The 26,803-nt window shown below is 41.2% G+C and overlaps 1 protein-coding gene across 1 annotated transcript; it reads right to left on the bottom strand.

The window, feature by feature from the left end:
* Nucleotides 1-618: 618 nt before the first annotated feature.
* LOC103366483 (serine/threonine-protein kinase TAO1-like) lies at nucleotides 619-26,803 on the bottom strand. The gene is made up of 21 exons (XM_008294227.1): nucleotides 26,285-26,803; nucleotides 16,110-16,368; nucleotides 15,510-15,581; nucleotides 14,460-14,561; nucleotides 14,332-14,377; nucleotides 14,127-14,223; nucleotides 13,894-14,007; nucleotides 12,977-13,068; nucleotides 12,497-12,590; nucleotides 12,111-12,192; nucleotides 10,202-10,369; nucleotides 9,740-9,946; nucleotides 8,846-8,980; nucleotides 8,364-8,600; nucleotides 8,117-8,245; nucleotides 7,256-7,339; nucleotides 6,885-7,004; nucleotides 6,545-6,784; nucleotides 6,216-6,428; nucleotides 5,616-5,798; nucleotides 619-4,838 (listed from the first exon to the last, which is right to left on the bottom strand). The coding sequence occupies exons 2-21, from the start codon at nucleotides 16,239-16,241 to the stop codon at nucleotides 4,338-4,340; spliced, it is 3,048 nt and encodes a 1,015-aa protein (XP_008292449.1). The 5' UTR covers nucleotides 16,242-16,368; nucleotides 26,285-26,803; the 3' UTR covers nucleotides 619-4,337.

The following is a 26,803-nucleotide window of genomic DNA, read 5'->3' as shown; positions in this document are numbered from 1 at the left end:
GTATGTAGATTTTAAAACTAAGATCATCATTTTGTATTTATTAACATTTATCCAGACAAGTTACTTAACCCTATTCAGGACTTTTGGGGTCTTTTGGACCCCAGGCCATTTGGTTTAGGAGACAGGTGTTGTTTTTCTATTTGTGAAGATTTTTTTTTTTAATATAAAAAGAGAGACATTTGTCATTCATTTGGAACCAAAAACTTCTCAGAAAATATATTTAACATCGTATAAAAGTCTACAATGAATACCAACAAATATTTTGCACATATTCTTTGTTGGGGTCCAATGGACCCCCAAAGACCTTCTACACATGGTAACATGAAAGTACTGAATAGGGTTAATAAAGCAACAAGTTTTCAAGCCATGTAGCTGCTGGCTGCTTTTAATAAACCCTCCCTTTATATATATACATAAAAAAAACAGGTTAAACAACTTGAGTAAGTCTTTCTTTGTCTGGGCTTGAAACAACACTGTAGCACTAAATCCATTCAAAAATATTAAACCTCAGGCATTTTCAAACAGTGCAAAGCTTTCACACAAAGGTTTTTTTTTAATTTTTTTAAAAAAATACTTTGTTGAGGAGCGTTCTGACACACAAAACACCACGAGACCAAGAAATATTAAAATTACTTTATTACAGATGATTCTTTATCCAGTAGCCCTCTTCCAACAAAAAATAGTAATTACAAACAAAATATTACATTTATCCCCTAAACTTTGCTTCTGAATTTCTTTTATACATTTTAAATCACTTTGTCATCTGTAAGGAATATCTTTTCTCTTCTGCTATGCAACATTCAGATTTTTTATTTTTTATTTTTTTTCTTTGCACAATCTATACAATTTCATACAGTTTAATACAGATCTCTGGACCAGGGAGAATAAAACAGCAAGATCCACCAAATGACAGGAGATAAAAGGAATACTGATAAACAGACTGTACAGAGACGTAACCCTGCCTCCCGCCTACTTTCAGCCAATGGCAGCCGCCCCTCAGCACGCCGAGGACGGGATCACAGTAGACTCTTTGATCTGGTCAGTCACTTGTGCAATCAGTGCAACTGATCCAGTTCAGAGCGACCAAGGTCTAAAGCTAGACTCTGCCCTCCTTGACTGCCTCGCAAAACACCTGCTGGGAGTTCTAGTAAACACAAGAGAAGGTCTAAAAAATCCGCCACTCGTTTGGCCCTCTGCAGACATCATCTGGAAAATAAAAGAATGACCTTTTTCTGGCATAAAAACACTAAAGAGCTTGAAAAAAAAAAAAAAAAAAAGGTTGATAAAAGATGTTGGGTACAGTGGCAAACTTTCTGTTTTCAGAACTGAGCCAACAAAACTAGGATTATATGTTTTGAGTGCAGGGTGGGAAGTTTGTTGTTTTTTTTAAAAAGAAGGCAAAAACAATGAAGTGCAGTGTGAAAATACTTGGTGTATATTCTGAAAAAAAAAAAAAGCCCAAATAACGTCAGTGGATCCCACATGACCGAGAGTAACCGTTTTCTGTCTTGTGCAAGAATTTGGAAGCAATTGGAGGTTGTAGAGTGCACCAAATATTGTTTTAGAATTCAGCAGTTTTTTTCAGATTCTTAAAAGACAGTTCTTTCTCTATATTATAACCTTTACTTCAGGCCTGAGAGTCTTCTAAAAACCACGGACCTCCTAAACAAAGACAGCTCAAGTCTTCTCTATCGGGTAGAATAATGTCAGTAAAATATAGCCGATGCTACAGCAAAGGCTACACCTAACTAGATTTCAAATTATGTGCAAAAATCATCCTCATACACTATTAAAGAAAACGTTGCCATTTCTTTAAGGCAATCTGACCTAAAGTTGTGTTGTTATCATTCACAACAGAATATCTGTAACAAGTTTCCGAACTCGCAGCTGCAAGTGAGACAGTGAAAACTCAGCGGCTGTAACTCGAACGTCCATCTGACCGCCGCTGGTCTGAAGCCACACCATTGTGCCCGCATCGCAACTTAATTTGTCTTTGATTTGTCAATTAGATTTCCATATGTTCAAATTCAAAATATACACTATTAACACGTTTCCTGTACATTCCACCACTGAAGAAAAATCATATAATGCATAATCTCTGCATTTTGCAATAACACTTCCACCTTTATCTTCTCTATAATCCTTCTTTTTTCCATAGACTTATATAATAATACATATATATATTTCTTTCATCTTTTTTTTTTTTAACTTTTCTTTTTTTTATTTCCTTTCACTTGAAGAGCTCTTTCCCCCTCGTTAGATCAGGGAGGGGGTGACGACCACAAAAGGCTCAGGAGGGGAGGAAACGAAGGTGGGAGGGAAGCAGGGAGATCGGTGGTCAGAATGTGACTTTGGGGGGTCATCAGGGGTGAGACAGAGCGGGGTGTCAGACTGGGGAAGGTTGCAGGGGCATGGCAGCGGAGATCACAGCATCACCGCCCATCCGTCCACGGAGACATTCAGCAGCCACCAACCAGCAGAGGGCTGGAGAAGCTCCTCTTCACACTGTGTTCATTCCTGTTAAGTCTAGGGTCTTAAAAAGGGATTCTTAGAAGAGTAAAAAAAAAAACAAACGGGGAAGTTTTTAGGCAATGTCGCTGCTCAAAGAGTTAAAGTGTTTGACTGTGTGTTGCTCATTTACATCTAACTTGGCTTCTAAATGTGCTCTTTTCCCCTTAAGTTTTGACATTTTACACTTTCAATCCTACATGCATTTACAGCCAAGTTTACATAGTGTTTGGGGAATAAAAATCAACAACTAGTGTTTGTATGCATGTGTGTGTGTGTGTGTGTGTGTGTCTGACTGATGTTTACTGTAAGTGAAGGCCTGTGCCAAAGTGCAAGTCATTGTCAAGTCTCGACTCCCTGTGGTGGAGCTCTACTTGAGGTAGGCAAGCAGGCATGGTTCAGTTTGTATGTTTTTTTGTTTTGTTTTTTACTGCATCACTAAAAAGTGTCAGATTAGATGGGAAATTACAGCAAACAAGTGAAGAGAGAGACAGAGAGAGACAGAGAGAGAACACCAGTTGTGAAGCTATTCAAGTAGAGGTTAGGTGCTGCTGAAACCCATCCCTGTCCTGAGGGCTGTGGACTAATGAGGCTACAGCTTCCCTCAGACTGGCCGTCCACTGGGCAGGTGTGAGTGAAGCGCAGAGGTCTGTGGAAACCCGAGAGCTGAGCCAATAAAGCTGCAGGAGATGAATGACTCCCTTCTCTCTTCTAGTCCGGCTACACTCTACTTGGCCGCGTGGCATCAACTAAACTGAGCTACTCTGGCACGATTTCTTGAAATACAAACACATGGCATGAATAGTTAGAATGACAAATCCGACTCTGCACCTTTACCTTTGGCATCTCAGCAGCCTTGTTCACGGTCGACACGTAACGCCAGGGACTGAAATTCCTGTGTGGTATTTGACACTTGCTATTGTGCTCCGACAAATCACTACACCACAAGTTCTGCATCACTTAGATTTCTTGTCTGGCAGTGCAGATTGAACGATAGTGTACTTTCCGCAGACGCCGTAACCGTCCCTGTGCTACGACTGTAAAGTCAGCGATACACACTTTTACTAACTTACAATGACCCTCCTTCTCTTTTTCTGCCGGTTAACTCGTCGTCTGAAACTGTCCGTTATACAATCATCAGTTTTACACCCCGTCAGTACCTCCTGAGTTGTCATCTCCCCTGGAACTGCACACAAACGATAATCTCATGAAACTTTCTATCAGTAACACATCTGCGTTTAAATCTTGAGCTCGAACGAATCTGCACACAGACAAATTTGCAAATGCTATTTTGAAAAACTGCACATTGAACACAGATTTTCCCATAATGCACCTTACTGGGTGGCATCTTCGAAAAACTGATTTAGCCCACTGAAGAGCGAAACAACATACTGCAAAAAAAAAAAAAACAACTGCAAACAAACCACTCTTGATAATAAACTCTGGTAGATAATATGAATATTTTACTTTTGTGTCTATGGCAACAGAGACTAACATGGCATAAACAAACACATTAATTAGCACTAGAGGCTGCAGTAAAAATGACACTATTGCACTGTGGCATACTGTAAATGGCCCTCAGCCATGTTGGATTAGCTCCAGCTCTCCTGGGTTTCCACAGACGGCTGCTCGCTGCACACTGATGTAAGAGAGCAGTGGTGACGGGGGAAGAACCGGGCCGAGTTAACCCGGTCTCAGTACTGAAAGGTGTGAGATGCACTAACAGCAAGTGTGTGTGAAGCATGTGTGGTGTGTGTCTGTGTGTACAGTGTTACCTCGGCGCACAAGAGTTTAACTTTAAGACAGTTATTGTGTTGCTTGTGTGTGTTCTAGGTGTAGGACAGGTGGGATCCGTTGGAGATCTGAGAGGTGATGCTGGCGCTCCTGCTCATGCCCTGTTCATTCCTCCCCCCTGATGACGTCCTCCTCATAGCCTGTGGGCTGTTCCTCACCCCTCCCGCGCCTCCCTGGCTGCCCCTCTGACTCCCTCCTCCGGGGTGGTGGAGGCTCCACGGCGGTGGGCCCCCAGCCAGCATCGGGTGACCCCAGGGCTGCTGTGAGCTGGAGCCCCCCTGGTGGTGATGACTATGGTGGCCGCCTCCTCCACCTCCTCCGGGCCAGTGGCCTCCCCCCTGAGCCCCCTGGCCTCCTCCACCTCCTCCCCCCCAGCCTCCCTGGGAATCGGGAGCCAGGTTGGTGAGCACCATGTTGCTGAAGCCCAGCCGCATGGACTCTGAGTCAAAGGCCTCGATTTCTCGGGCCTGGCGCTCCAGCAGCGAGCGGATTCGCTCCAGGCGCTCGTTCTGCAGGGAGAGCATTTCCTCCTCAATCTGGGGAGAAAACACAGTGAAGAAGTCATTTCAAAATGAAGGAGACGTGACACTGCACAGGACAAAAAATAAATAAATCCCCTAATACTGAAGGTATAATGATAAGAAAAACTAAAACACTTAAAGCTGAAATGGTAAAAAATGAAAAACCCATCAGATTTTCAAGTTTCCATGAGTCTGACATGCATCCACTGGAAAACTTAGCCAAATCGAAATGTTGAATCGACAAAATCACTTTAGTTTACAGAATATGTCGAAAACAAACTGTTTGCACTAAACAGATTAAAAAATAAAAAGCAAGTCCGCTGTGACTGACAGTCACATGACACAAACTCAGGGACATTTTTGCTGAACTTCAGGCTGTGTCTACACAAAGCAGACAGAAAATATAGAAACAAATCAAACATGTAATTTATGAAAACATCTACAGTGTATAGTCACTTTTTTTTTGTACATATTTGACCCATAGAAAATGTTATTCATGTTGATTTCAGTTTTTTTAGTTTAATTTTTTTAAGCCGTTATACCTGTGCCATATAGCACATAGGACATTTCTGAGTTCTCTATATTGATATTACAGTTAAAAAATGAGCCCACAGTGAATAAAAATGTAACAGGAGCAATAAATCACCCAGATTAGAAACAGTGTGTGAGATGCAGTCTGTGAATGTCAACACAAGGGGAATCCCATGACCAAAATTCTAAACATAGTCTACTGTCTCTCCCAAATTTACTGGCACACTAATATTACTAGACAGAGCCCAGAGCCTTTCTTACTTTCTGCTCCAGCAGAGCCCTCCGCAGAGACACCCTCTGCTCCAGCTCCCTCCTCTCCTTGTCATGCTGTGCGTCTGTTTGCATCTTGATCTTGCTCTGGTAGGCGTTGAGCAGCTCCAGCTCCTGCTGCAGCTGCATCCTTAGAACCTGACATTCTCCCTCCTGAGCCTCATCTAACCGCAGCTGAGGGCAGCCAAGCAAAAGAGAGGGAAAAAAAAAAAAAACATGCAAAGTCTTTTCTTGATAATCCTGCATCTGGATTACAATATTTGATAGCATTCGTGCAGAGGATTCAAGATTTTTTACAAACTTTTGAGGACTTACTTTGTCGGCTTTATCGACCCTACAAGGGAATGTGCTGGGTCAAGACAAATACTTACTGCACTGTACATAAAGAGCTCATTCAGAACTTATTCATAGATTCCTAGTCTCACTTACATGCGGTCAGTTTCGCAATTTCAAAATTTAAATATTAATTTTGCTTAGATTTCATTACACAAAGTTCTTCTATGGCTGTTTTGCATGGCGGCAATATTAAAACCTGAAGACTGTTTAATTATCATGTCAGAAATGGTTTATGTTTCTGCTTCAGGTACTCACAGCCTGCGTGGAGAGCATTTCATTGATGGAGTGGTCATACTGCTCGGCCAGGATGGCCAGCTTCCTGGTCTGCTCCTCCTTCAGCCTCTTGAGCACGGCCTTGTGGTCAGACTTGGGCGTGGTCTCCAGCAGATGGTTCCTGAGGGCCTTGTACTGCCTAGTCTGAGTTTTGCATGTCTCCTGAAACTGCTTCTTAATCTGAAGCTCCTTAGACTAAAGAAGGAAAAGAAATGAAAGCAGTGAATGTGAGTGTTTAACCCCCCGAAGTGTTTTGTGTGCAGAACAGCATTCAAGGAGGAAACCAAACAGCTCTCCATCGGTCTGTGTACCTTGAGGCTCTTGGGCTGCTGCCGGACCTCCATGACATGCTTGCGCCTCAGCTCCCTCTCCCTCCTTTTATTGTATTCCAGCTGGTTGGTGAGCTCTGTCTGGTGCTGGGTGCGGATTAGCTCTGCCCGGGCCTTCTGGATCGTCCCCAGGTGCCTGAACTCCAGCTCCTGCATGGACTCGTGATGCCTGAGTAGCATAGCATGCTCCAGGTCCTTCTGAGTTTGCCGTTTGTTCAGCTCCTGAAGAACAGAGAGGTTGAACAAATAAAAAAAAATACATCTAAATAAAGTAAGAGGGGTAAAGTAAGTGTGGTGGTGTTTGGTTCTTCTTTGTGAGCACCTCTCTGGCCAGATCCTGCTCCACGTTGTGTCTGGCGATGAGGATCCTGCGTTTGAAGCGCCGACACTCCAGCTCCAGATACTGCCTCTGTCTCCTCAGCAGGTTGGCCTCCTCCTCTGCCTGGAAACGGACACATTGTGGCATAACAACAATTAACTGTAAATCGAACACTTCAAACTCTTGAGAAGATTTGGCAAAAAAAGCAGCTTTCGGGCAGAGATCAGCTCAGCAGGGTTGGACCTGCACAGTACTTGGATGGAAGACAAGTTTTGCTAATGTTAGAGATTCTGTTCACTGCAAATTAATCATCACAGCTGTGTAACATCATCACTGAGTCCTGAAAGTGTGCAAAGTGTCAGAAAAATCCTCACCTGGAAGTGCTGGATATTCTCTTTCTGCTTGGACAGCCACTCTTGCTTCTCTTTCTTGGGAGTCGACTGGTTCTCACTCAGTTCCTGCCACACAAGGTTTATTAGTTTTCCTACAGTGTTCCAGGGTATTACTGAAATTTATGGATATTACAGTTTGTCAGAATTTTGCATATTCATAACCCAAACAAGTAGGGTGATGTCACACATTTCTCTGTTGTTAATCAAAGCACACAGGTGCCTCTAGTTCCGCCCCAAACCCACTCCTCTAAAACTCATCAACGCTCAGCACCTCAGTACAGCAGAAGGATTAATCCATAGGAGAGCGTTAGTGGGGACATTACACAAATAGGCTACATACATGAAGCCAGTATCTCCCATTTAAAGCCAGTATAGACTGACAGAAGATAATCTCAACGATATTTGGCCACAGCGAAATACATAACTACGATGCAGACAGGTGGAGAATATAAATGGATGTGTGTGCACTGAGGGATGCACAGTGCAAAATGTGCCATGTTTAGATGGAACTTTAAAATGTAGCTGCTCTTTGTTTTTTTTCTTTTTCCTATACATAAATGGTTAACTGATTAATCCAAAAAATAAATCAATCATCAAGCCTGCAGTAATTCTGTCTACCAAAATTACCCAACAATAATAACATAACTGATCTTGACCAAGAAAAATGATGCAAGAAATGTACACTTACACATGTATAGTAAACAATATTTGCGATGTGCAGTTTGCAATGCACCTAAAACTTTCAAGTATGAATATATTTATGCATGTTTAGTTGTTTTTTTTTAGTTGAAAACAAAGTCATCCCTAGTTATGGTTTACAAGAATGTGGATCATGTGTGTTACCTCTTTGAGCTGCTCTTTGCGTAGTTTATACTCTCGCTTCTGTGACTCTAAGAAGCTGCTGAGCTCCTTCTTCTGTTGCACCTGAATGTGCTGCTGGAACTTTTTCTCATCGTTGGCAAACGTCTTCAGCTGAATCAAACATGAACATTAATTAAGACTTTAAAAAAAAGAACTGTGTAATATTTCAGTATTTGCAGAATATGCATTATCGGTAGGTCAGTGTATTTTGCTTCAACTGTCCACATACATCTTTCTCCAGGGCTGCCTGGTGTTTTTTGAGCAGTTTCTCCATCTCCTGGGTGAAGTTGTTCCTCTGACTCTCCAGCTCTTTGTCCAGCCTCAGCCGGTGCTCATCCATCTCCCCTTTCAGCTTGTTCTCCAGGGCCATCAGGTGCTTCTGATGCTGCCGCCTCATGCGTTTGTATCCTGACATCTGCTCCCTCAACTCAGAGTCCTGCTCGTGTTCTTGCATCTCACGCGTCACCTACGGGATCAGCACAGTCACACACTTAAGACTCAGATTATGACCCTGGTGGTTGTAGATGGTTACATGCATCTACTCAAGTGTGTAACATTGAAAGAGTTTGTTATGTGGAAGACACTTATTATTACAATCCTTTTTTTTATGTAAATCACAAAATATTTCATTTTTTCCCCTTTTGTGTTACACAGTAACTAACAAATGAAATTCTGTGTGATGCATGCAAGAGCAAACAAGTGTGTTCTTACGAGTGATGCTGTGCGTATGGTGGCAAAGTGCTCTCTGTTGCGGTAGTGCTTTCTTGGGGCTGGAACTGGTGTTGCCTGAGGCTCAGTGGGTTGACTGCTGGCTGCCTGCTCCCCAGAGAAGCTCTCCTCTTCCTCCTGATGACGAGATAAAGCGACAAAATGAACATATTACTTTGTTATGGCATACAACAGTGCAGATATGGCACAAAGCAATAGGGAGCATGGGAGGGTTTGGGTCAGAGTCAGAGAAGAACAAGTCAGAAACAGCATTCAGCACCAAATTATCAGAGAATCATCACAGTGATGAAGTCTCTATGCAACTCTGAATCTGTGTATCAAAGTGCTGTGGGAACTTATCACAATACCCTATCAAAATACAGCTTTACAAATCAGTTCACTAAAAATATCCTTGTTCAAAAGCAATAGATTTAAAAAAAAGTTTTATTCATCCTATCCATGAACAAGTTTCTGGCTCACCTTCCAACCATCATGGTAATTTTTCACATTTCTACATAACCTGTGACGCTAAACAATTCTAAGAAGTCTGAACAAAATAAATGAATACAGTTAGTTAAAGTGTCGATCAATCAATTATTCCAGAACCTTGCAGGTAAGAAATTAAACCAAAAGAATTATTAATGGGATTCAGCAGAACATGACACATCCTGGCTCAAAAAAATAAATAAATACAACTCCCAAACTACTAGATGCTATATTTCCCATAATGCAACCCACATCTGTCTTCCACTTCTGAAATGACTGAAGTGAAGTCGCCTCAGTCATTTTGTCACACCAGAAAAAGGCTGAAAACATTCTTCTGAATTAATCTGCATATGTTAAATCAGCGTGGTGTCCCTTTAAATCGATCATGTGTGTCGGTGTCATTTCACCCACCGGTTTGAGGTGTATGACGGAGCTGTTGGACATCACCGTGTGGTCTCCCTCCATCAGGTCCAGCTCGCTGCGGCTGTCCTGAGCGGCTTCGTTCAGGCTGTTGACGGAGCTGCTCTGGGAGCTGGCGCTGATGGACATGCTGGGGATGGACTGATTACTGCCAACGCTGTTCACGGTTCCGGTCCGACCTCCACCCGGCTCCAGATCCTGGAGACAGAGCGGAAAGAGCGGAGAGAGAAAGACAGCGAGGGAGAGAGACGAAGCCAGAGAGGAGACACGAGAAAGACAGAGAGACACAGAGGACACAGACACACACATGCATACAAACCGATGCATGCTTGGTTATTTTTCACTATATGGTTGAATACCGTGAAAGTGGCAAATGTATTTCTGCACCCACACAAAACTTATTCTTCAATTCAATTCTTCAGTTTTGATTTCAACATAGAAACATCCACACACCTCGTCTCCATCTTGGGTTTCTGTTGTTGGTCCGTTGTGGGCCTCCTGAAGGAGGATCTTCTTCATCTTGCGGTACTGCAGGTTATCCAGCTCTCGCACTGCATCCTTGGTTCTCTGAATAAGATCCATCAGCACCGAGTCTGGACGTTCCCGTTGCAGAAACGCATGCTGGAGAAGCGGGGTGACGGGACACAAGAGACAGAATGCAATGAATGGAGAAGTCACAGAAGGACGATGGGAATGACCAGGAGAAAAACACAAATCATTTGCAAAACTTATTGTCTTTAGTTGTCAGGTTTATGAGTAAAGTCATCAACAAAGCAGCATCAGTGACACCTTATGAGGAGATGAACACGTAAAGTTGATTTTGTGCCATAAATTGCAAAATCAACGAAGAAAAAAGTCCAATAACCGAATAGGAAAGAGTGATTGCAGAATTAGCTATTAGCCACAGTGATAGTGTCAAAGGTCTGCATCGTAATGGAAGGTGGATGGATTCTGTGCAAGTAAGAGAGCTCAGAGCACTAGTGTGCGTTTATGACTGTTTAATATTGGTGTCATTTATCTGGCTCAAAGATCTTGTCCTTTCTTTTCAGAGGGAAGAAAAACAGAGAATCTTTTCATGATCCTGTCTGCTGCTCAATAATACAAATGACTACATATTAAATCCTCTACTGACATACATGAGTTAAGTTTGCCGTTTTACACCGATGTCACCCAACATGAGGTTTTTCACACACTTACAAGTTAATGTAACGCATCATTAAACACTGTTTAGTGCTGCTATGTGTCAACACTGCTGATACAATATGCAAAATGAGGGCGTTTCTATGCTTCAGTATAATATCTGAATATTAATATTATTATTACAACTGTATAATATAGCATTTTGTAAGGTCTTTACCATGGGACGTGCCTTGAGATAATTTATGTTGTGAACTGGCACTATGTCAATGGAATGGAAATGAAAATAACATATATCTTAGTACAAATGTTTTTTTTGTGTTAGCATTGCTAATGCAGTGTGAGCAGGATCTCTTTTTAGCAAAGATAAAACTTCATGCAGTCCGGTTTCAGCATCATCTCTGCTACGACTCCTGGCTAGGCTGGAACATGTGTCATACTCAGAGAAAAACAACGTTTACATGGAAATGCCTGGATGAGTGCTGCAATACCTAAAATGTGTATAGGTAGAAATGCACATATAATGGCTATTATTAGATTGTGGCATGGGTTTTCTACCTCCTGCTGCATGTACATCTGCAATTTTTCACAATAAAAAGAGAAAGTACTGTGTGCTTGAATGGATTGTAAAATTGTTGACTGTCAAACCTAACAAAGATAGAAGATTTTGACAAGAGAACCCCGGCTGATAGAAATTTGTTTGCTCCACACACTTTGCTAGGAGGTGAAATTGGGCCACAAGTCCAACTGAAGAGGATCACATGGAAAAGCAATTAAAATATCATTGTGATGGTTTTAATTGGTTAAAATAAGCTCTGTTTTGCGACTTATAATTTAAAAAAAAAAAAGAAAAAGTGCTCCGATACCCTAAGGACAACTTCCATTAGTAACAGTGAGTCCATTAGTGGGCTAAGTGACAGCTGCTCAGTTACTTAACGATGGAGGCAGAAGTCACATCTCTACAGTAATTACATCTGTGTTCTTTCTACAAAACCAAGCTGTGTGTGTGTCTCTGTACATGTTTTGTTTGTGTGAGTGTGTGCGTGCGTGTGTGTGTGTGTGTGTGTGAATCCGGAAGTGGAGGATTAGTGAATCAAAAGAGAAGCTTATGGGGGACAGGACAGAGCGCAAACATCAGAGAGAGATTTATCACCAGAGGGCTTGTCAGTCTCCCATCTTAGCACACTGACCCTGCTCTGTTTCTGTGTAGAACGTGTGCACTTACACCCAACATGTCGTCAGAGTGTGGTCTGTCCTGGGGGATTTTCTGAAGGCAAGAATCGATAAAGTTCCTAAAGTAATCCGTCCTGGAGCAAAGATGAGAAGATAATGGGTCAAAACAACAACAACAGACAGAAAACCTGTTATATGAACAAACACAACCGTTTAAGATGTAAAACATGCAACATCATTACAGTAGGCGCAAAGTCAATAATGGGTTTTATTGTATTTTTCCAGTTTTAAAGTGGCTTTAAACCACTGGCTTCTGCACAGGCTTCCACATAACATACAATGTCATCTCTGGTTTGTGTCTCTCTTTGCTGCAAGTATATGCACATAGCTGGATTTAAGTACACAGATGATAAATTCTGTTGGTGTGCGACACCTTACCATTCACTGGACTGCAGTGTGGGGCTCTCATTCTGCGCTATGTGGTATAAGGCACTCATTGCATTCATGTTAAACAAGGGAGGCTTCCTCTCCGCTGCAACAGAAGAGACAACAGTCAGTATGTGTTCATTCCTATTAAAATACTGGTTTATTATGATAAGTAACTGAATTCTTAAAGCTGCAGCTGACAGTTTCTTTCAAGTGATGAGAAGGGAAAATATAGGATTAATTTATAGTTGAATGCATCAAAAAAGCCGATTAATCAAACTTCTTATTTACAAATCTGCACAGATCTTAGTAGTTAAACAGATGCAGTTACTGGAGTTAGAACTTGTATTCAAAGATCTGTCAATCAGTTTGTCAAGGATGGTTAATGTTATATATTTAGAAATGCAATTAAGTAAGTTTAGAGAAAAATATTCTCTTCTGTCTACTATAGTTGCATGTTAATAGATAGACTAGAAAACATTTGGTACCAACCTAATTCTATACAGGTGATCCCTAAGGACCAGACATCCACCTTCCCGTCATACTGGCCCTCATCCATAGCTAGAATCACCTCCGGGGCCATCCTGCATGAAGAGGAGAAAGAAACAGTGGGCGTATGAAACAGAGAAGAACAAATTAAAAGTTTAAAGTAACTTTTTTTGGTTTTCTTTCACGTGCCAAAGTGTCCTTGGACATGACATTGAGTCTACGTTGCTCCTAATGGAAGAGGTGTGTGTGAATGGATGAATAAGAAACACATTGTAAAGCGCTTTGTCGAATCTAGCTTATTAAAAAAAATAAATAAATAAAAAAGGAATTGTAAGTATAGGCCATTTGCCATTCAACAAAAAAGAGAGATTATTTGTATGTATGCGCAGTCGCACTCACCTATTTTAAAAAAAGAAAAAACAAGAAAAAAGGAGAACAGTACCTCTGTTTTACTGTAATTCTTCACACTAAAAGGCACTATCGCTTTATTCTTTGTAATAAATAACAGTGTTTGTCATTTACTCTGCAGCATAAATACCACAGATAAACTTGTCAACTGTAATCTTCAGTCACTGTACAAGACATATTGTGATTGATTGTGTCGTACTAAATCTCATATTAAATAATGCCAGACACCCAAAAATATATTGGCTTCTATTTTCTGAAAACAGTACATCAGAAAATGCCTCAATCCTGAGTAAACGCTGTCCCCAACAATCACAGCACCAAAGTATTTGAATGTGTCAGCAGGCAGCTTACTACTTATGTGTGAATATGCAAACTGAGGCAAATACTTTTACAGTCAAATCCATTTCATCAATCATTGTTTCTTTAAGCAGACACTCAATTAGAGAGCCTTCAAAAAGTCAGCATTTTGGTTGGTTCAACATTTAACACTGTTCCTTTCGGTGTTCACTTACCAGTATGGCGTTCCCACAAAGGAGTTGGCAGGCGAGGCAATGGAGGCAGAGCCAAAGTCTGCCAGTTTGACTTGCCCAGGCTCAGTCAGCAGGATGTTACCTGCCTTCACATCCCTGAGAGAGAAAGAAAACATGTGCATGTCAGAGCAGGGGGCTATGTGGCGAGATGTTGTGTTTGCTGCTGCTTATTAACCCAAAAACAAAAAGAACGATGCAGGTAATGTAAACGTCACCTGTGGATCATATTGTGGGAATGAAGGTAGGCCAGCCCCTGCAGAGCACCATGTGTAATGGCAGCAATCTCAACTTCTTGTAGAGGTTTTTTATGAACTGTGTAATGAAAAAACAAAAAAAATCAGTTGATGAAAACACACCAATGTGAGCTACTTTCTGTGAGCTTAGTCATACATTACACATCTTAAATCTCTATTTCCTCACCTTCTAGGAGGTCAGAGGCTGAGCCGAGACAGTACTCCATCACCAGCTACAAACAAGAGATAACGTCAAGACTATGCATACTGAATGAGATCATCTTCTAATTGTCTCCATGTAAACATGTGACTTACCCATGCTGTGTGCTCACGGAGGTAACAGCCTTTGTATTCTATACTGTTGGGGTGTCGGATCCTCTGGAGAAACTTCACCTCCTTTATGATGTCCTGCCATTTCTGTTTGGGGAAAGAAGCAGCGTAAAAATCAAACTAGCAATGCTTCTCTTGGCTTTGAGCACAAGAGGCGAATGGCTGTGTGTTAGCTTGTCTTTAAGGGCAAATAGGAGTACGGTGGTTCTCTTTACAAATTACGTGTAATGTGAAATCACGAGCACTGTGGACTGTGTCTGGGACCACAGCAGTGACAACGAGCAGCCAGGAGTAGCTTTGTTGAGATGGTAAAGTTTGGGGGATTTGAAGGCAGAATTACAACGATTAATGCGACAGTCCAGCAGATCTTTATCTGGTCTTTCACTGCTTTAAATTAATTATAGATAACCAGATTCCATTATCTATCCTCGATCTAGCAAAGCGGTTGAGTCACTGATACTTCAGTGAATCGCAGTACTGCAGAAGCCCAGAAACAGGAGCTTTGTTTTCTCTCACTGTCTGGATGTTTGGATTTTGTGATATTTAGGATTTGTTGCAAACATTTGTTTTTGTGTCAAGATCAAGCACAGAAAGTACAATACAAAAACCCAGACTGATGTGATGAGTGTAAAAAGGGGACCTATGTAACAATCCAATATGTTTAAAAACCAAAACACAAAGAATTTACTAAAATGGTGTTTTACAAAGGCTGCTTTTCATTTGAGATGCTCCTCTAAATTTAAGGAATTTTACACAGATGTATATTGGAGCTTTTTCTTCTTTTTTTTTACAGCATTGCTGCTGAATAAACACTTGTTGCTTCTTTGATCTGCTTGGATTCTGGCCACCATCTTCATTCTCTACATTTCTACAAACCACTGTTTAAGTGAAGTCATGTTTCACACTGTGATCTGACCGTAAGCACACAACGAGAGTTTGCGTGGGATGTTTAAACGTCAAATGCTTTGTGTTTGGTGTAAAAATGCTATGGTCAAGTTCTAAGTAATCATACAAACAGAACATATTTGGTCTCACCTCATTAGATTGTTTGCCACTGTAGGACATCTTTTTAATTGCCACCACCTCATTCGTGCGCACATCTCGTGCCTGGAAAACACAGAGTTCATTGTCAGTGCTAATTTCAACCATGCTGTACACTGTAACACTGATTCTCTGTACATTATGTCTCATCAGGGATGTGGTGCGTGCAGCGTTCAAGAACCAAAGTCAGGTCAGAAAGTTCAGGTGAGTCACATCACTCTGCTGTATGCTGGTGCTATTAAACCCATCTATCTGCTGGTAAAAATAACATGGTGCAAACTGTTTCTCTTCTTTGCTGAGAATCAAATGGCTTCACTTTTTTGAACACTGCAAGGACACTAATGTATTGTAAGAAAACATAAGATGCATCTGATTCAGCTGCTAACTTTGGAGATACCAAATTATTATACAGATCAAATGAAGACAAATTTGGATCACATTTGGATCTGAATTTACTGAACAACGTTGACTCAGACTGACAGCTCTCCTTTATTTAACACACTCTATAAATGTTTAACATGTACAGTTAGTGTGCCCTGATAAGCTCAGTGCATGTCTCATATTTGAGTCAGTGTGAAGATGTAGCTGCCGTACAAAGTAGACTGCGCCAAAGCTGCCATGGCCGATCTCTCGGAGGTCAGAGAAAAGCTTCTCTGGGTCTTCTTTGAAGAAAAGCTCAGCCACCTCCGGATCCTTCAGGCTCCCTGCCCTTACAGAGGAGGGCATCCTGGTTAATGTAGTCCCTTATCACCCACGCAAAGGGGATGGGACTATCTGGGTGCTGAGCTATGCCGAAGCAGCTGAAGATTCATCTGCGGTAATGGATGCGCCTGAGGAACCAGCACATGGGCACCTAGATGGACAGAAGACAAAGAGAAACAGACAATGGTGTTAACGAGGACGAGATGAAACATGCTGACCTTACGCAGTAGGAGGAAGTGTTTGAAGATAGAAGTGAGACAGTCAACAGCCAGATTTTGAAAGGAGAGCAGGAAATCTCAGCACAACTTTGATCTAAAAGGAAGCAAATATAAAATGCTGTGATATATAGTTTACTTCCTCACAAGGATCAAGCATACCCTTTACATCGGCCAAGCTAAAGGCTGTAATTATCTGCTTCAGTGACTTTGTGGGATCATGCAGGTATTTAGACACATAACTTTTCCAGTTTTCATTAAACAACTTTTAAGTTCATTTTGTATTAGAGGAAAAGAATACATTAAAGATGACAACAGTTGAGTAACACTACCCTATATTCCTTATTCATTACACAACCATGCCCAGTGCACAACCTGTCTAATGACTTCCACATAAATACCCCTATCCCACTGATATATTTAACAACTGGTGAAGCAGAAAGGGCCTGAGGACATCCTTAAAATATGCTACTGCAAGTCTCCAGACAGCTGATGTCAATACCACAAACCTTCCTCAAAACGGTCAGAGGCTCCTGAACACAGTGGTTTTTGGCTACTGGTCACATTTTCAAATGCTGACACTAATATAACTGCAGAGTCATCACTAGTGCATCAGGTCAGATTGCTGAATGCAATTAATGCAGATCCGTAAGCTACTGAAACGGCTGGGCAATGCAAATATCCAGCTCACAGATTGATTTCATGTCCGCTGCTATGCAGTAATGAGCGGTTAGCTGCACTGGATGATCAATTAGGACATGGGGTCAAATTTTATTGTGTACTCTAAACCGGATGCATCAATTTTGCTCCAGTTAATACATGCGATGTAACATAACACAACGCTGTGTATACCTGAACATGCAGGCTGTGTACCACATACACATAATGCTGACTGTGACTATGTGAATGCACACTGTTGTATTACACTGCGACTTCTACTGTGTGTGTTTAAGTGAGAATTTCATCACTGGAAGAAGCTCACAAACAAACAAACAAAATAAATGTTGCTACTACCCTAAAAGGTGTTAACTTGGAATATACAGTACAAACACTAAAAACAAAAGCTTGGTTACATAAGGACTCATGCAACTTAATATTTCTTTATACTGTAATGCACAAGTGAAACTGCTTTAATGTTCATGTGCTGCTCGTTGTCAGTGTTTGTTTGAAGAGTTTTGATTAAACTTGTTTGGCCTGATCAGCTTTTTTTAAGTTACAGTTATTACTGAAATCATTTGAGATGTTGGAACTTTTAAATTCCAACATCTACCAGTGAGTGACAGTTAGAGATGGGTGACAAATTAAAGGGAAAAACCTGTGGGGGGCATTTTGCAGCACGGTTTGGCTTCCCTTCTACCCTTAAGAGGATAGGATCACTGCAAGTCAATACACAGTTGTTCTGAGTGATCCCCTTTACCCTCTGATGAAACACTTCCAACCTGTTGTGAGTGATCTCGCTCACGATGACAGTGCCACCATCCACAGGGCACGAGACGCCACTGAATGGTTTGATGACAGTGATGTGAGTCATATGTTATGGCCTTCACATCTGATCCCAACCTGACTGAATACTGATTTTGCTGAATTGTGTCAAATCACTAGATGAGGAAATATGTTTTGGAAGAACGATGGCTCATCCCTCCAGCAGAATTCCAGAGACTCAAACAATTAATACCAAGGTGGACAGAAGCCGTTCTGGCAGCACGTGGCAGTCCAACACCTTAATAAGACACTTCATATTGTTTATTTCTTGCAATTTGTCTGCTATCAGTACATAATTCTGTTTACAGATCCACAGAATCCTGTTTTCTGGGTGAGTAAAAACAAACTTCAATCATTTGTCTCACACAGCGTCCAGCAGCTGAACAGACTTGTCTGGTGTGAAATTAAGGTCTGATGTCAAGCATGCCTAACGTGCATACTCCATGTGTTATCATAATCACACATAATACACACAATCCAGCCTGCTGCCTAGCTGCCCAGTGTCACCAGTGTAACCAATTTGCTAAAGTAGAGCTTCTCAGTAACTCCACTTTAACAGTTACAACAACAATCACACATAATTCCATTGAATGAACATTTTAGTTACTTGTTTGTTTGGATATATTTTGTTAAAAAGCAGCATTTTTCTGAAATTAATATGAATACGTCAAACCAACACAACAATACTAGAAGTCCATAAAGGATGACATTGAATTACTACCCAGCCGCATGTTCCAGCGATCAAACAAGCGACACTAACCTTTAGGCCACTCTGACTTTGAAAATAATTCCCAGAGCAAAACAGGGCGTTCACCTACAGAGTGAAAACTAATTGGACAGAGCACTGGATCTACGTAACGTCCAGGTCGTGCCACCAAAACACCATGCAGATATCACTGTATAAATGATCAGTGAGTCTGCACCTTCCAGTTTATCTTCGGGCCAGAAGAACTGTTGACTCAGTCAGCAATAGTTGTCCGGTAGCCTTCTTGTTGTACCAAAACCACACTGCTCACTGAATGTCACAAGGTTTGTCCAGCTGAACAAGCTACCCAGCTGACTGTGAAATATATATATAAATAAACAAAGAAGGGCGAAAGTACCAAGACACACACACAGCCCTCAAGGTTAACTTCTTTCCACTAAGATATTTATCTTGGTGGAGAGAAGCTAAAAACTGCTACTGTGAACATACTTAAGTAACACAAACAGAGGTCCGGTCTGTCTATGTTGGATTCTAGAAAACAGAGGCACATTCATATTAGTTTGAATTCTGTCATAACGCTTGCAGCATTATTAGATAATCACAGTAAAGCAGACTACTTTGTCGCTAAATGTGTTGAAACAACAGTTAACTTTTGATGGCAACGCTAAAGAGAGGCAATGCAAATCAACTGTAATGCAAGAAACTGAAAAGTGCTACTGTGAACGAACTCAGGTAACACAAGCAAAGGTCTCGTCTTTCTATTTCGGGTCCTAGTGGACAGACACTCATTCACATGAGTTTTAATTCTGTCACAGTGCTCGCAGCATTATTAGATAATCATTGCACTGCAGATATTTTGGTCACTAAATGTCTTCAGTTAACTTTCACTGTTAAAGTTCAAGAGAAGCCAAGTTCAAATTTTACTGCTGCTTTCATGAAGCTGGGCAGGTCAGCGCACTGTGCATCAAAAACTCAATTACTGGTATGTTAGGTGTGTTGATGTGCACAATGATTTGAGGCAACTACTTCCATGTTATGTTAATACAGGCCATGCAGTTTGAATTAATGCTAGAAAATCTTACATTTTCCAGGACAATGTGCCTAAATATGCTGCATTTTTCATGCATAAAGGAATTTTTGGCACGTCCCCAAAAAGGTTGTAACCAGGACCAGCATTTTTCAACCAGATTTGCTCATTTAGATTGGATTTACCTACACATAATAGATATTTTGCCAATTGAAATGATCAGAAAGAACACAAAAACGCAAGGATTTCTGTCAAAGCTACCACAGACTCATTGCCTTCACCCTATGTGTCCCCTAAAGGCCTTTCTGATTCAGGAAAACCCCTGATACGCACTGTGAACGTGCAAGTGCTACAAAAAGTCCAAGACCAGCAAGGATCACTAGAAAGAGTCAAAAGTGAAACTATGCAATGATGTGCTCCAGTGATAAGCAACACATGTCATCATAACATGCTGCCAATCAGGCTGATCAGCATTTTCCGACAGCAACAGAGTAAAATCTACACAACAAAAACATGCTGATGTGCCACGTGTACCATTTTGCCATGCCAAATAATGTGAATTTAATACAAGAATGAATAAACGGTTTACACACACACACATGCCTCTGAGTAAGAGAGATGCTAACAAATGTAAAATGGGTTGTAGTCCTGCTCATTTTTATGTGAAAGGCAGAAAAGCTTAGAAGTGGTGTTAATAAAGTGAAACTTCAGTTCTGCTCTTAAATGATGAGAAGTGTTTGTCTCATTCCCCACATTAGTATGAAACACTGACAGAGCAGCAGCAACGGCAATACAATGTCAGAAACACCCTGGTGTCAAAGCTTTCTGTACTTTTTCCTGAACCACAATAACTTTTTCCAGTTATCATATGATTGCACTTCCTCATAGATGCTTTGCCTGATTCGCAACACACTGGTTACGCTCATGGCAACAAAGAAAGGTCATAAAATAAATGCTAACAAGCATGTTATCTGTTATGAGTATTTACTGTCGGCAATATGAAGGCTGGCATTCACACACACACACTCAAAAACACACGGGTTTTATTTCAACCTGGCATATTTTTCCATTAACGTGGCTATCATGTTACCCTGAATCTGCACTGTCCACCTCTATTAAAGAGATTTGGGCGAATGAGGAGTCACACAAAACAGCAAACTAACACTTGGAGTGATTCCTAAACATAGTAAATAAGTTGCATTTTATCATAAACAAGAGAGAAATCTAGAAACAAAAGGGGGCAGATTTTAATGTTACTTAAACACTTGAACTGCTTCTTCTGGTTTGCAAATGGAGAACATAACTTTTATTACAGAGAAGACACAAAGCTGTGCTTTGTCACAGTTTGAATCTGACTGATGCCGCATCAGCATGACCAGTGGATCTTATATCTGTCAAAAGTCTACCCATCTTGTGATTTATGGTTTTATTTTCTGACTAAAGCCAAACAAAAGTTTGATAAACCAAATCCTAATGAATTACTTGACAACTATTCAATTAATCACCAGCTATTTTGATAATAAATTAGTTGGTTTGAGTAACTTTTTGGAGAAACAGACTAAATATCTCAGATTTCAGCTTCTTAGATGTGAATGATCTCAGTTTCATTCCTTCTCTGTGACAGTAAACTGAATATCTTTGGGTTGTGGAAATAAAACGATATTTTGGCATGTCGTCTTGGGCTTCGTGACACACTAATATTGAATGATAATCATTAGTTGTAGCCCTATCAGAAAATCATCAAAGAAGAACCACAATCCACTCCTTATTCTTATATTTATAATGAATTGGTCCTGAGATATTTCACAAGGCCAAAATCTAACAGACAAATGCAATAAATATGTAAACATCCCCCACACTATTGTGATGATTATTTTACCATTCACACTGTTTTCTTCCACTGAGACATTGTTTAGTCAATGCTGGCATGTCTTCATTTTTAAATATCTTTTTTTTTTTAAATCTAATACTAAATATCGCAACATCGTAAGTCCAGTATGCGTCCAGCAAAGAAAAAGTCATGTTTTATGAAATGGCTATGCTCACCAATAAACTTCAGAGTATCTTAGTTCCTTCAATTGATTTCCTGTTGAAACTGGGTAATTAAACGGGATAAAAATGGGTTTGAAATTGTGATGCCTTCAATGGCTCGACATCTTCATGGTCCAGTATGTGCAAAAAATACATACTGTAAAACATTTACCAAATGACCTGGTCGCTTTAGAAGGTTAGGAAAGAAATGGAGGTTACTAGTACATCATTCTTTGCCACAAAGCAGGACTTAGCTCCACTAGACTTGACTGATGTTGGGCTCCGTACACAATTCTAACAGACTAGACAACACAGTGTGTAGGCAGAAAAGCTAAAATACAATCAGGTATCTATCTCTCACACGCTCAATGAAACAGAGCACTGAACACTAAGTCACAAGACTAAATCTAGAAGAGATGAACTGGACTGCAAGATGTGTGTATGCATGTGTAATTAGTAAGAAGAACAGTGTGTTCAAGGAGAGCACCGAAACTTGTTTTGCTTTACCGCTCGCGAAAATGGATTCCCTCTTGATGAATTATGTGAATTGATTTCCCCTGCACTGTAAAATCGCCCAGAAGCCTAATGAAGAGGCTACCAATACACAAAGCTGAGTAGCGAGGAGTGTAAGGGGGAGGAAGAGCGAGAGAGAAATGGAGAGGGATAATAAATAATCAAATACTTTATTGATTCTTATAGTGAATTTCTCTTAGCTGCACAGGATCCGCTACAGACAAGCTTCGCTGGAGCAGGCCTGTGGTCTGCTGGTTCATGAAAACAAAGAAGGGATGTGCAAAATAGGAACGGCACGGCAAAGAAGAAAAAGCTGATTGAAACCCAGGCTAAAACATCCATTACAACTACTTAATACAAAGTCAATTATTGTTATTTATCAGACCCGAATGAAGCACGAGTCACACTGACAATGATTTCAAATACAACTGTAACACTACATCTTGACATATATTATAAAGGTTATCCCTCATTTATGTGTAACAAAGTCAGATTTAATTACATAAAACCCTTACATATTCATGGTACAACTATATAGGTGTTAGTAGTTATTGTGGCTGATTAGACCCTCTTTGTACAAACTGTTCTAGATTGAAGTTATCACCCAGAATAGCTAAAATCCCTTTTTTTTTTAAACAAAACTTTAGGAATTTAGAAGTCCCTCCAATCATCTTTACTTCAGTCACGCATACACACATCAACAGAAAACATATCCATCCATACGTATGCTTTCAAAATGCCCTTCAGCGAGATGCTAGATGTCGTATTGCTAAATAATTCAAAATAGGAATGCACTTAGATGATACATCTTGTAAACTGATCATATATCAGCCAGATGTAACTGGTCCTGTCCACATGAAATACTTCTTTATCTCTTGTTGGAAATCGTAACAGTGCAACTTCATAACAACAATATAATTAAAATGTTCCTAAGCCTAAAGAGAAGAAAGTCTCTACCTGCACATCAGTGAGATGCAGATATGTGCATGTGTCGTTAGTAAAAGGAAAGGCCGGCCCTAATCAGGTCCAGTGAGGTGTGCAGGTTTGAAACTAAATTATCACCAGTATCTGATCTGTGCTTGAATCAGCCAATAAACTGAGCCACAGTATTGGATTGCACACAGATGATTAGTCAGATTCCCGATAAAAACAACACTGCAACATCATGGCTGTTTGTTCAGAGAAAATGCTAATTTCATGACCTACATGTGCGCCGTTATTCAAATGGCTTACACACCATATTTCAATCCCCCAAGATGGAGGGTGGGGTGCCTACGCTCCTGTTTCCCAGACTGATTACAGATTGTGGCTTTCACTTTTGTGGAGGAAGTGAAACTCTCGAGCTAACCAATGTAAACAACAACACAACCCAGTTTCTGGTTATGATGGTGATGAAGGAGAAGAATGGAGGGAGCAAACATTAAGAGGATTTCAACCATCCAGTTTCTCTCCATTTACACCTCTCCTGTTGTCATGAACATCAACAACATACCAAGTTTCCTCCGAACAAGAGACGCTTGGTTAAAAAGAGGGACACTTTCAACAACAGGACATAAAGGCACTCGAACTCAGAGATTTACAAAGTCATCTCAGTGGATGTGGTCTGGCAAATCAGATGGAAAAGCTACTGGATGCACTTGGACTTAGAACATAATCAATTAGACGGTTATAAGCTGGAATTAATCGGCTAAATTCTGTAAAAATTGAATTGATGAAGATCTTGATTGAATTGGTAATGTGCACTCACAATTTAAAACAATAGCAAAGCCTCGCACTGGCTCATCTTTTTTTTTTTTTTTACTGTGCAGTCATGCATCGTCTGTCCATCACCTTAAAAATAAAACTTAGATGTGTCTGACTCATCAAACATGTTGTTGGTTTCCAACTGTTTAGCAGTCAATCTCAATAAAAAAAGACCCTGAGCAAGAGCTCTTTATTTTTTTTTATATTTTTCTTTTTGTCCCTTCCTAACACATCCCATTTAAAGTTAAAAACCAACAATGAATTGATGCTGCTGTGTGTGGCTGTTTGTCCAAAGCCTGATTCAGCTTATTCATCTGTGCCACAGACCTCGACTGTTGCACAAAAACTGTTAAAAGAACATCAATAAACCACGCTGGTGCACTAGGTTCCTTCGTGACAAAACACACAGGCATCCAAGTTGATTTAGGAGCAGCTCCACAGCCATAACTCACTTTGTTGAATTGCCGGATCAATGACAGTGCCACTGTCAGTCAGGCTGAACAACGGAATCAAAACCTGACGTTCACTGTCATTTGATTAGCCATCAGTTATGCCAAATTTAAAAAAAAAGAATGCGATATAATAAAAACACTGTAGCATCGCATTCATTCAAGTAAGCAATGCTCGTGCTATTGCAAACATTACATATTGCAGTTCACTAACAAACAAAGTTACAGTGGCAGTGTGGAAGCAGCACTTGTTATGCAGTGGCTGACGGTCACTGACTGCCTGGATCTAGACATAAGGAAGCAGGCCAGATTTGCTCCACTGTCTAATCCATTTTTCCTGGGAGACACTTAAATCCATTATGCAGTTTGCCCATATTCAGCACACACACACACACACACACACACACATATATATATATATAACTGGCCCACAAGAAAACACAACTTAGCAAAGGCTCATCCTGCATGGAGATGTTTTGCAGCCAATAACAGCTGCGCACCTCTCATCATTCGCTAGCAGCTAGTCCTTGAAAGTAAAGAAAGGGAGCTGCTCCAGCCTCTGAATGCACTGTTGTTCCGACAAGCTTGCAGACACACAAATGAACAAATGGCAGGTGTGCAGATCAGCGCTGGTTACAGAGAACATAGAAAGCAGGGACAGACAACCAGGCAGCAATCTGTGATAACAGAGTGAGAGGATAAGTCCTACCTGCCTCTCAGATCATGCATACAGGCTGCATTCATCACATCCACAAAGACAGGCAGACTGCTCATACTGCAGTGCTTATTTGATAACACAGTCAGTATATATGGCACATAGAACATAAAGCATGTGTAGGTGTTTAGGTATCTCAGCCATCAAGCCTTGAATGGAGCATCTGAGAGATCACTCCAACAAAGTGCTACACCGATTTTGTTTTTAGAGATGAATGGTAAACTTGATGTCACAACCCTGGCGTTATATGATTTGCCCATATTCAAAGTGTGTCAGATGCTAAATCCTTGTATAGTTGATCCACTGTGTCATGCATAAGTTAAGCGGCAAAGTCACAGATAAGCAAAGCAGAAGGGTAGCTTACTGAGTGATAGCCAGCGTTACGCAATATCAACACAGAAAACTGAGGAATGCGACTCACGTCAGTGCACAAAAACAGCCATCAGCAGCGATGGATGCAGCTCTGCTCGTCGCTAACACACGACAGGAACAGTCGGAAGCAATGATTTGCCACAGTGCTGGCTGATGCTGCTTGTAAACATAATGCCAGAGCATGTAAGTTACGTGCGACATACATAGGAAGAGGCTTGACCAATGTCACCTACCGTCACACAGCTAGCAGCTCAGACACTATGTGACTCATGGTGTCCCTTGCAGATAAGCAAACTTCCCAAACAGACACCTCTGAAGCCCAGTATCACTCACCGTTAACGTACAGCCACAGCGGACAAAAACAAAAACGAGGGAGTGGCACTGCTTGCAACGATAGTTGCATAAAGCGGATTAGCAAGCTAACGTAGCTAGCTAACGCTGCTTAGGTGAAGCAATCCATGAGCATTATTTACAACAAACACAGCCCCTCTCAGTGAAGCTCCCTGGCCCTGCTCCCCGAAAACACACAGCAATTACGGATGTGTCACAGTGGCATTCAGAGCTAGCACCTTTATCCTAACAATGGGTTGGTGAACTTGACGAGAAAGGCAGACTAAAATCTGTCGATGCGACAGACCGTCCAAGTTGTGACAGCAACTTTTGGTTAGCTGGGGAGTAGCAGCCGATCTGGCTGGCTAGCTCGCGAGCTAAGAGATGTTGAAATCAAGTTCCACTGCAGCATGTAGAGCTGGAGAACAAATCTGCCCATCGCTGGTAAACGTTAGCACAGAGCTAAAGTTAGCGACCAACTCACCTGGTCCGAATGAATCCACGCAGGCTGAGGAGTGCGCTGTAAGCGGCTGATTAATCCAGTCACCGGGAACACGGCAGCGCGGAGCGGCTGAGGCTAAATCACAGACGGGCAATGCAGTCCAGGGAAATCAAAGTGTGAATTCGCTAGCTGATAAGTTAGCAATGCTAATTCGCTAATCTAACTGCATAATTGCCCTACCCAAACACAGACGCTGGCCTTAAGCCCACCCTAATTGTCCACTTTAGCAGTAGCCGCCTTTTGTCATCTATACTGGCCGGCGGCAGAGATAATTTCTATCAACGAGCCGAGCTGAGCCGAGCTGAGCTGAGCTGGCTAACGACTGCCAAGCGGTAACTGTCACAACGGGCTGGCAGCAGGCAGGCTACTGGCCAACTAGCCGCTAACGCTCAGCTAGCAAAGTTTCTCTCTCCGATAGGCAGTTCCCTAAAAATGGCGGCGGAGAGAATCACCTCCCTTCCACCGTGAAGGAATCAGGGAGCAAATGAATCGAAACACACA

This window comes from Stegastes partitus, unplaced genomic scaffold, assembly GCF_000690725.1.
Source record: "Stegastes partitus isolate 25-593 unplaced genomic scaffold, Stegastes_partitus-1.0.2 Scaffold949, whole genome shotgun sequence".
Classification (NCBI taxonomy): Eukaryota; Metazoa; Chordata; class Actinopteri; family Pomacentridae; genus Stegastes; species Stegastes partitus.
Note: the sequence above shows the minus strand (reverse complement) of the source record. Positions and strands in the feature narration are given on the sequence as shown.

Coding starts and splice junctions, on each gene's coding strand:
- LOC103366483 (XM_008294227.1), bottom strand. CDS start 16,241: ATGCCCTCCTCTGTAAGGGCAGGGAGCCTGAAGGATCCGGAGGTGGCT. Junction 14,562..15,509: donor GTGGCAAACAATCTAATGAG/GTGAGACCAAAT, acceptor TTCCCCAAACAG/AAATGGCAGGACATCATAAA. Junction 6,429..6,544: donor AGCAGCCCAAGAGCCTCAAG/GTACACAGACCG, acceptor TTCCTTCTTTAG/TCTAAGGAGCTTCAGATTAA.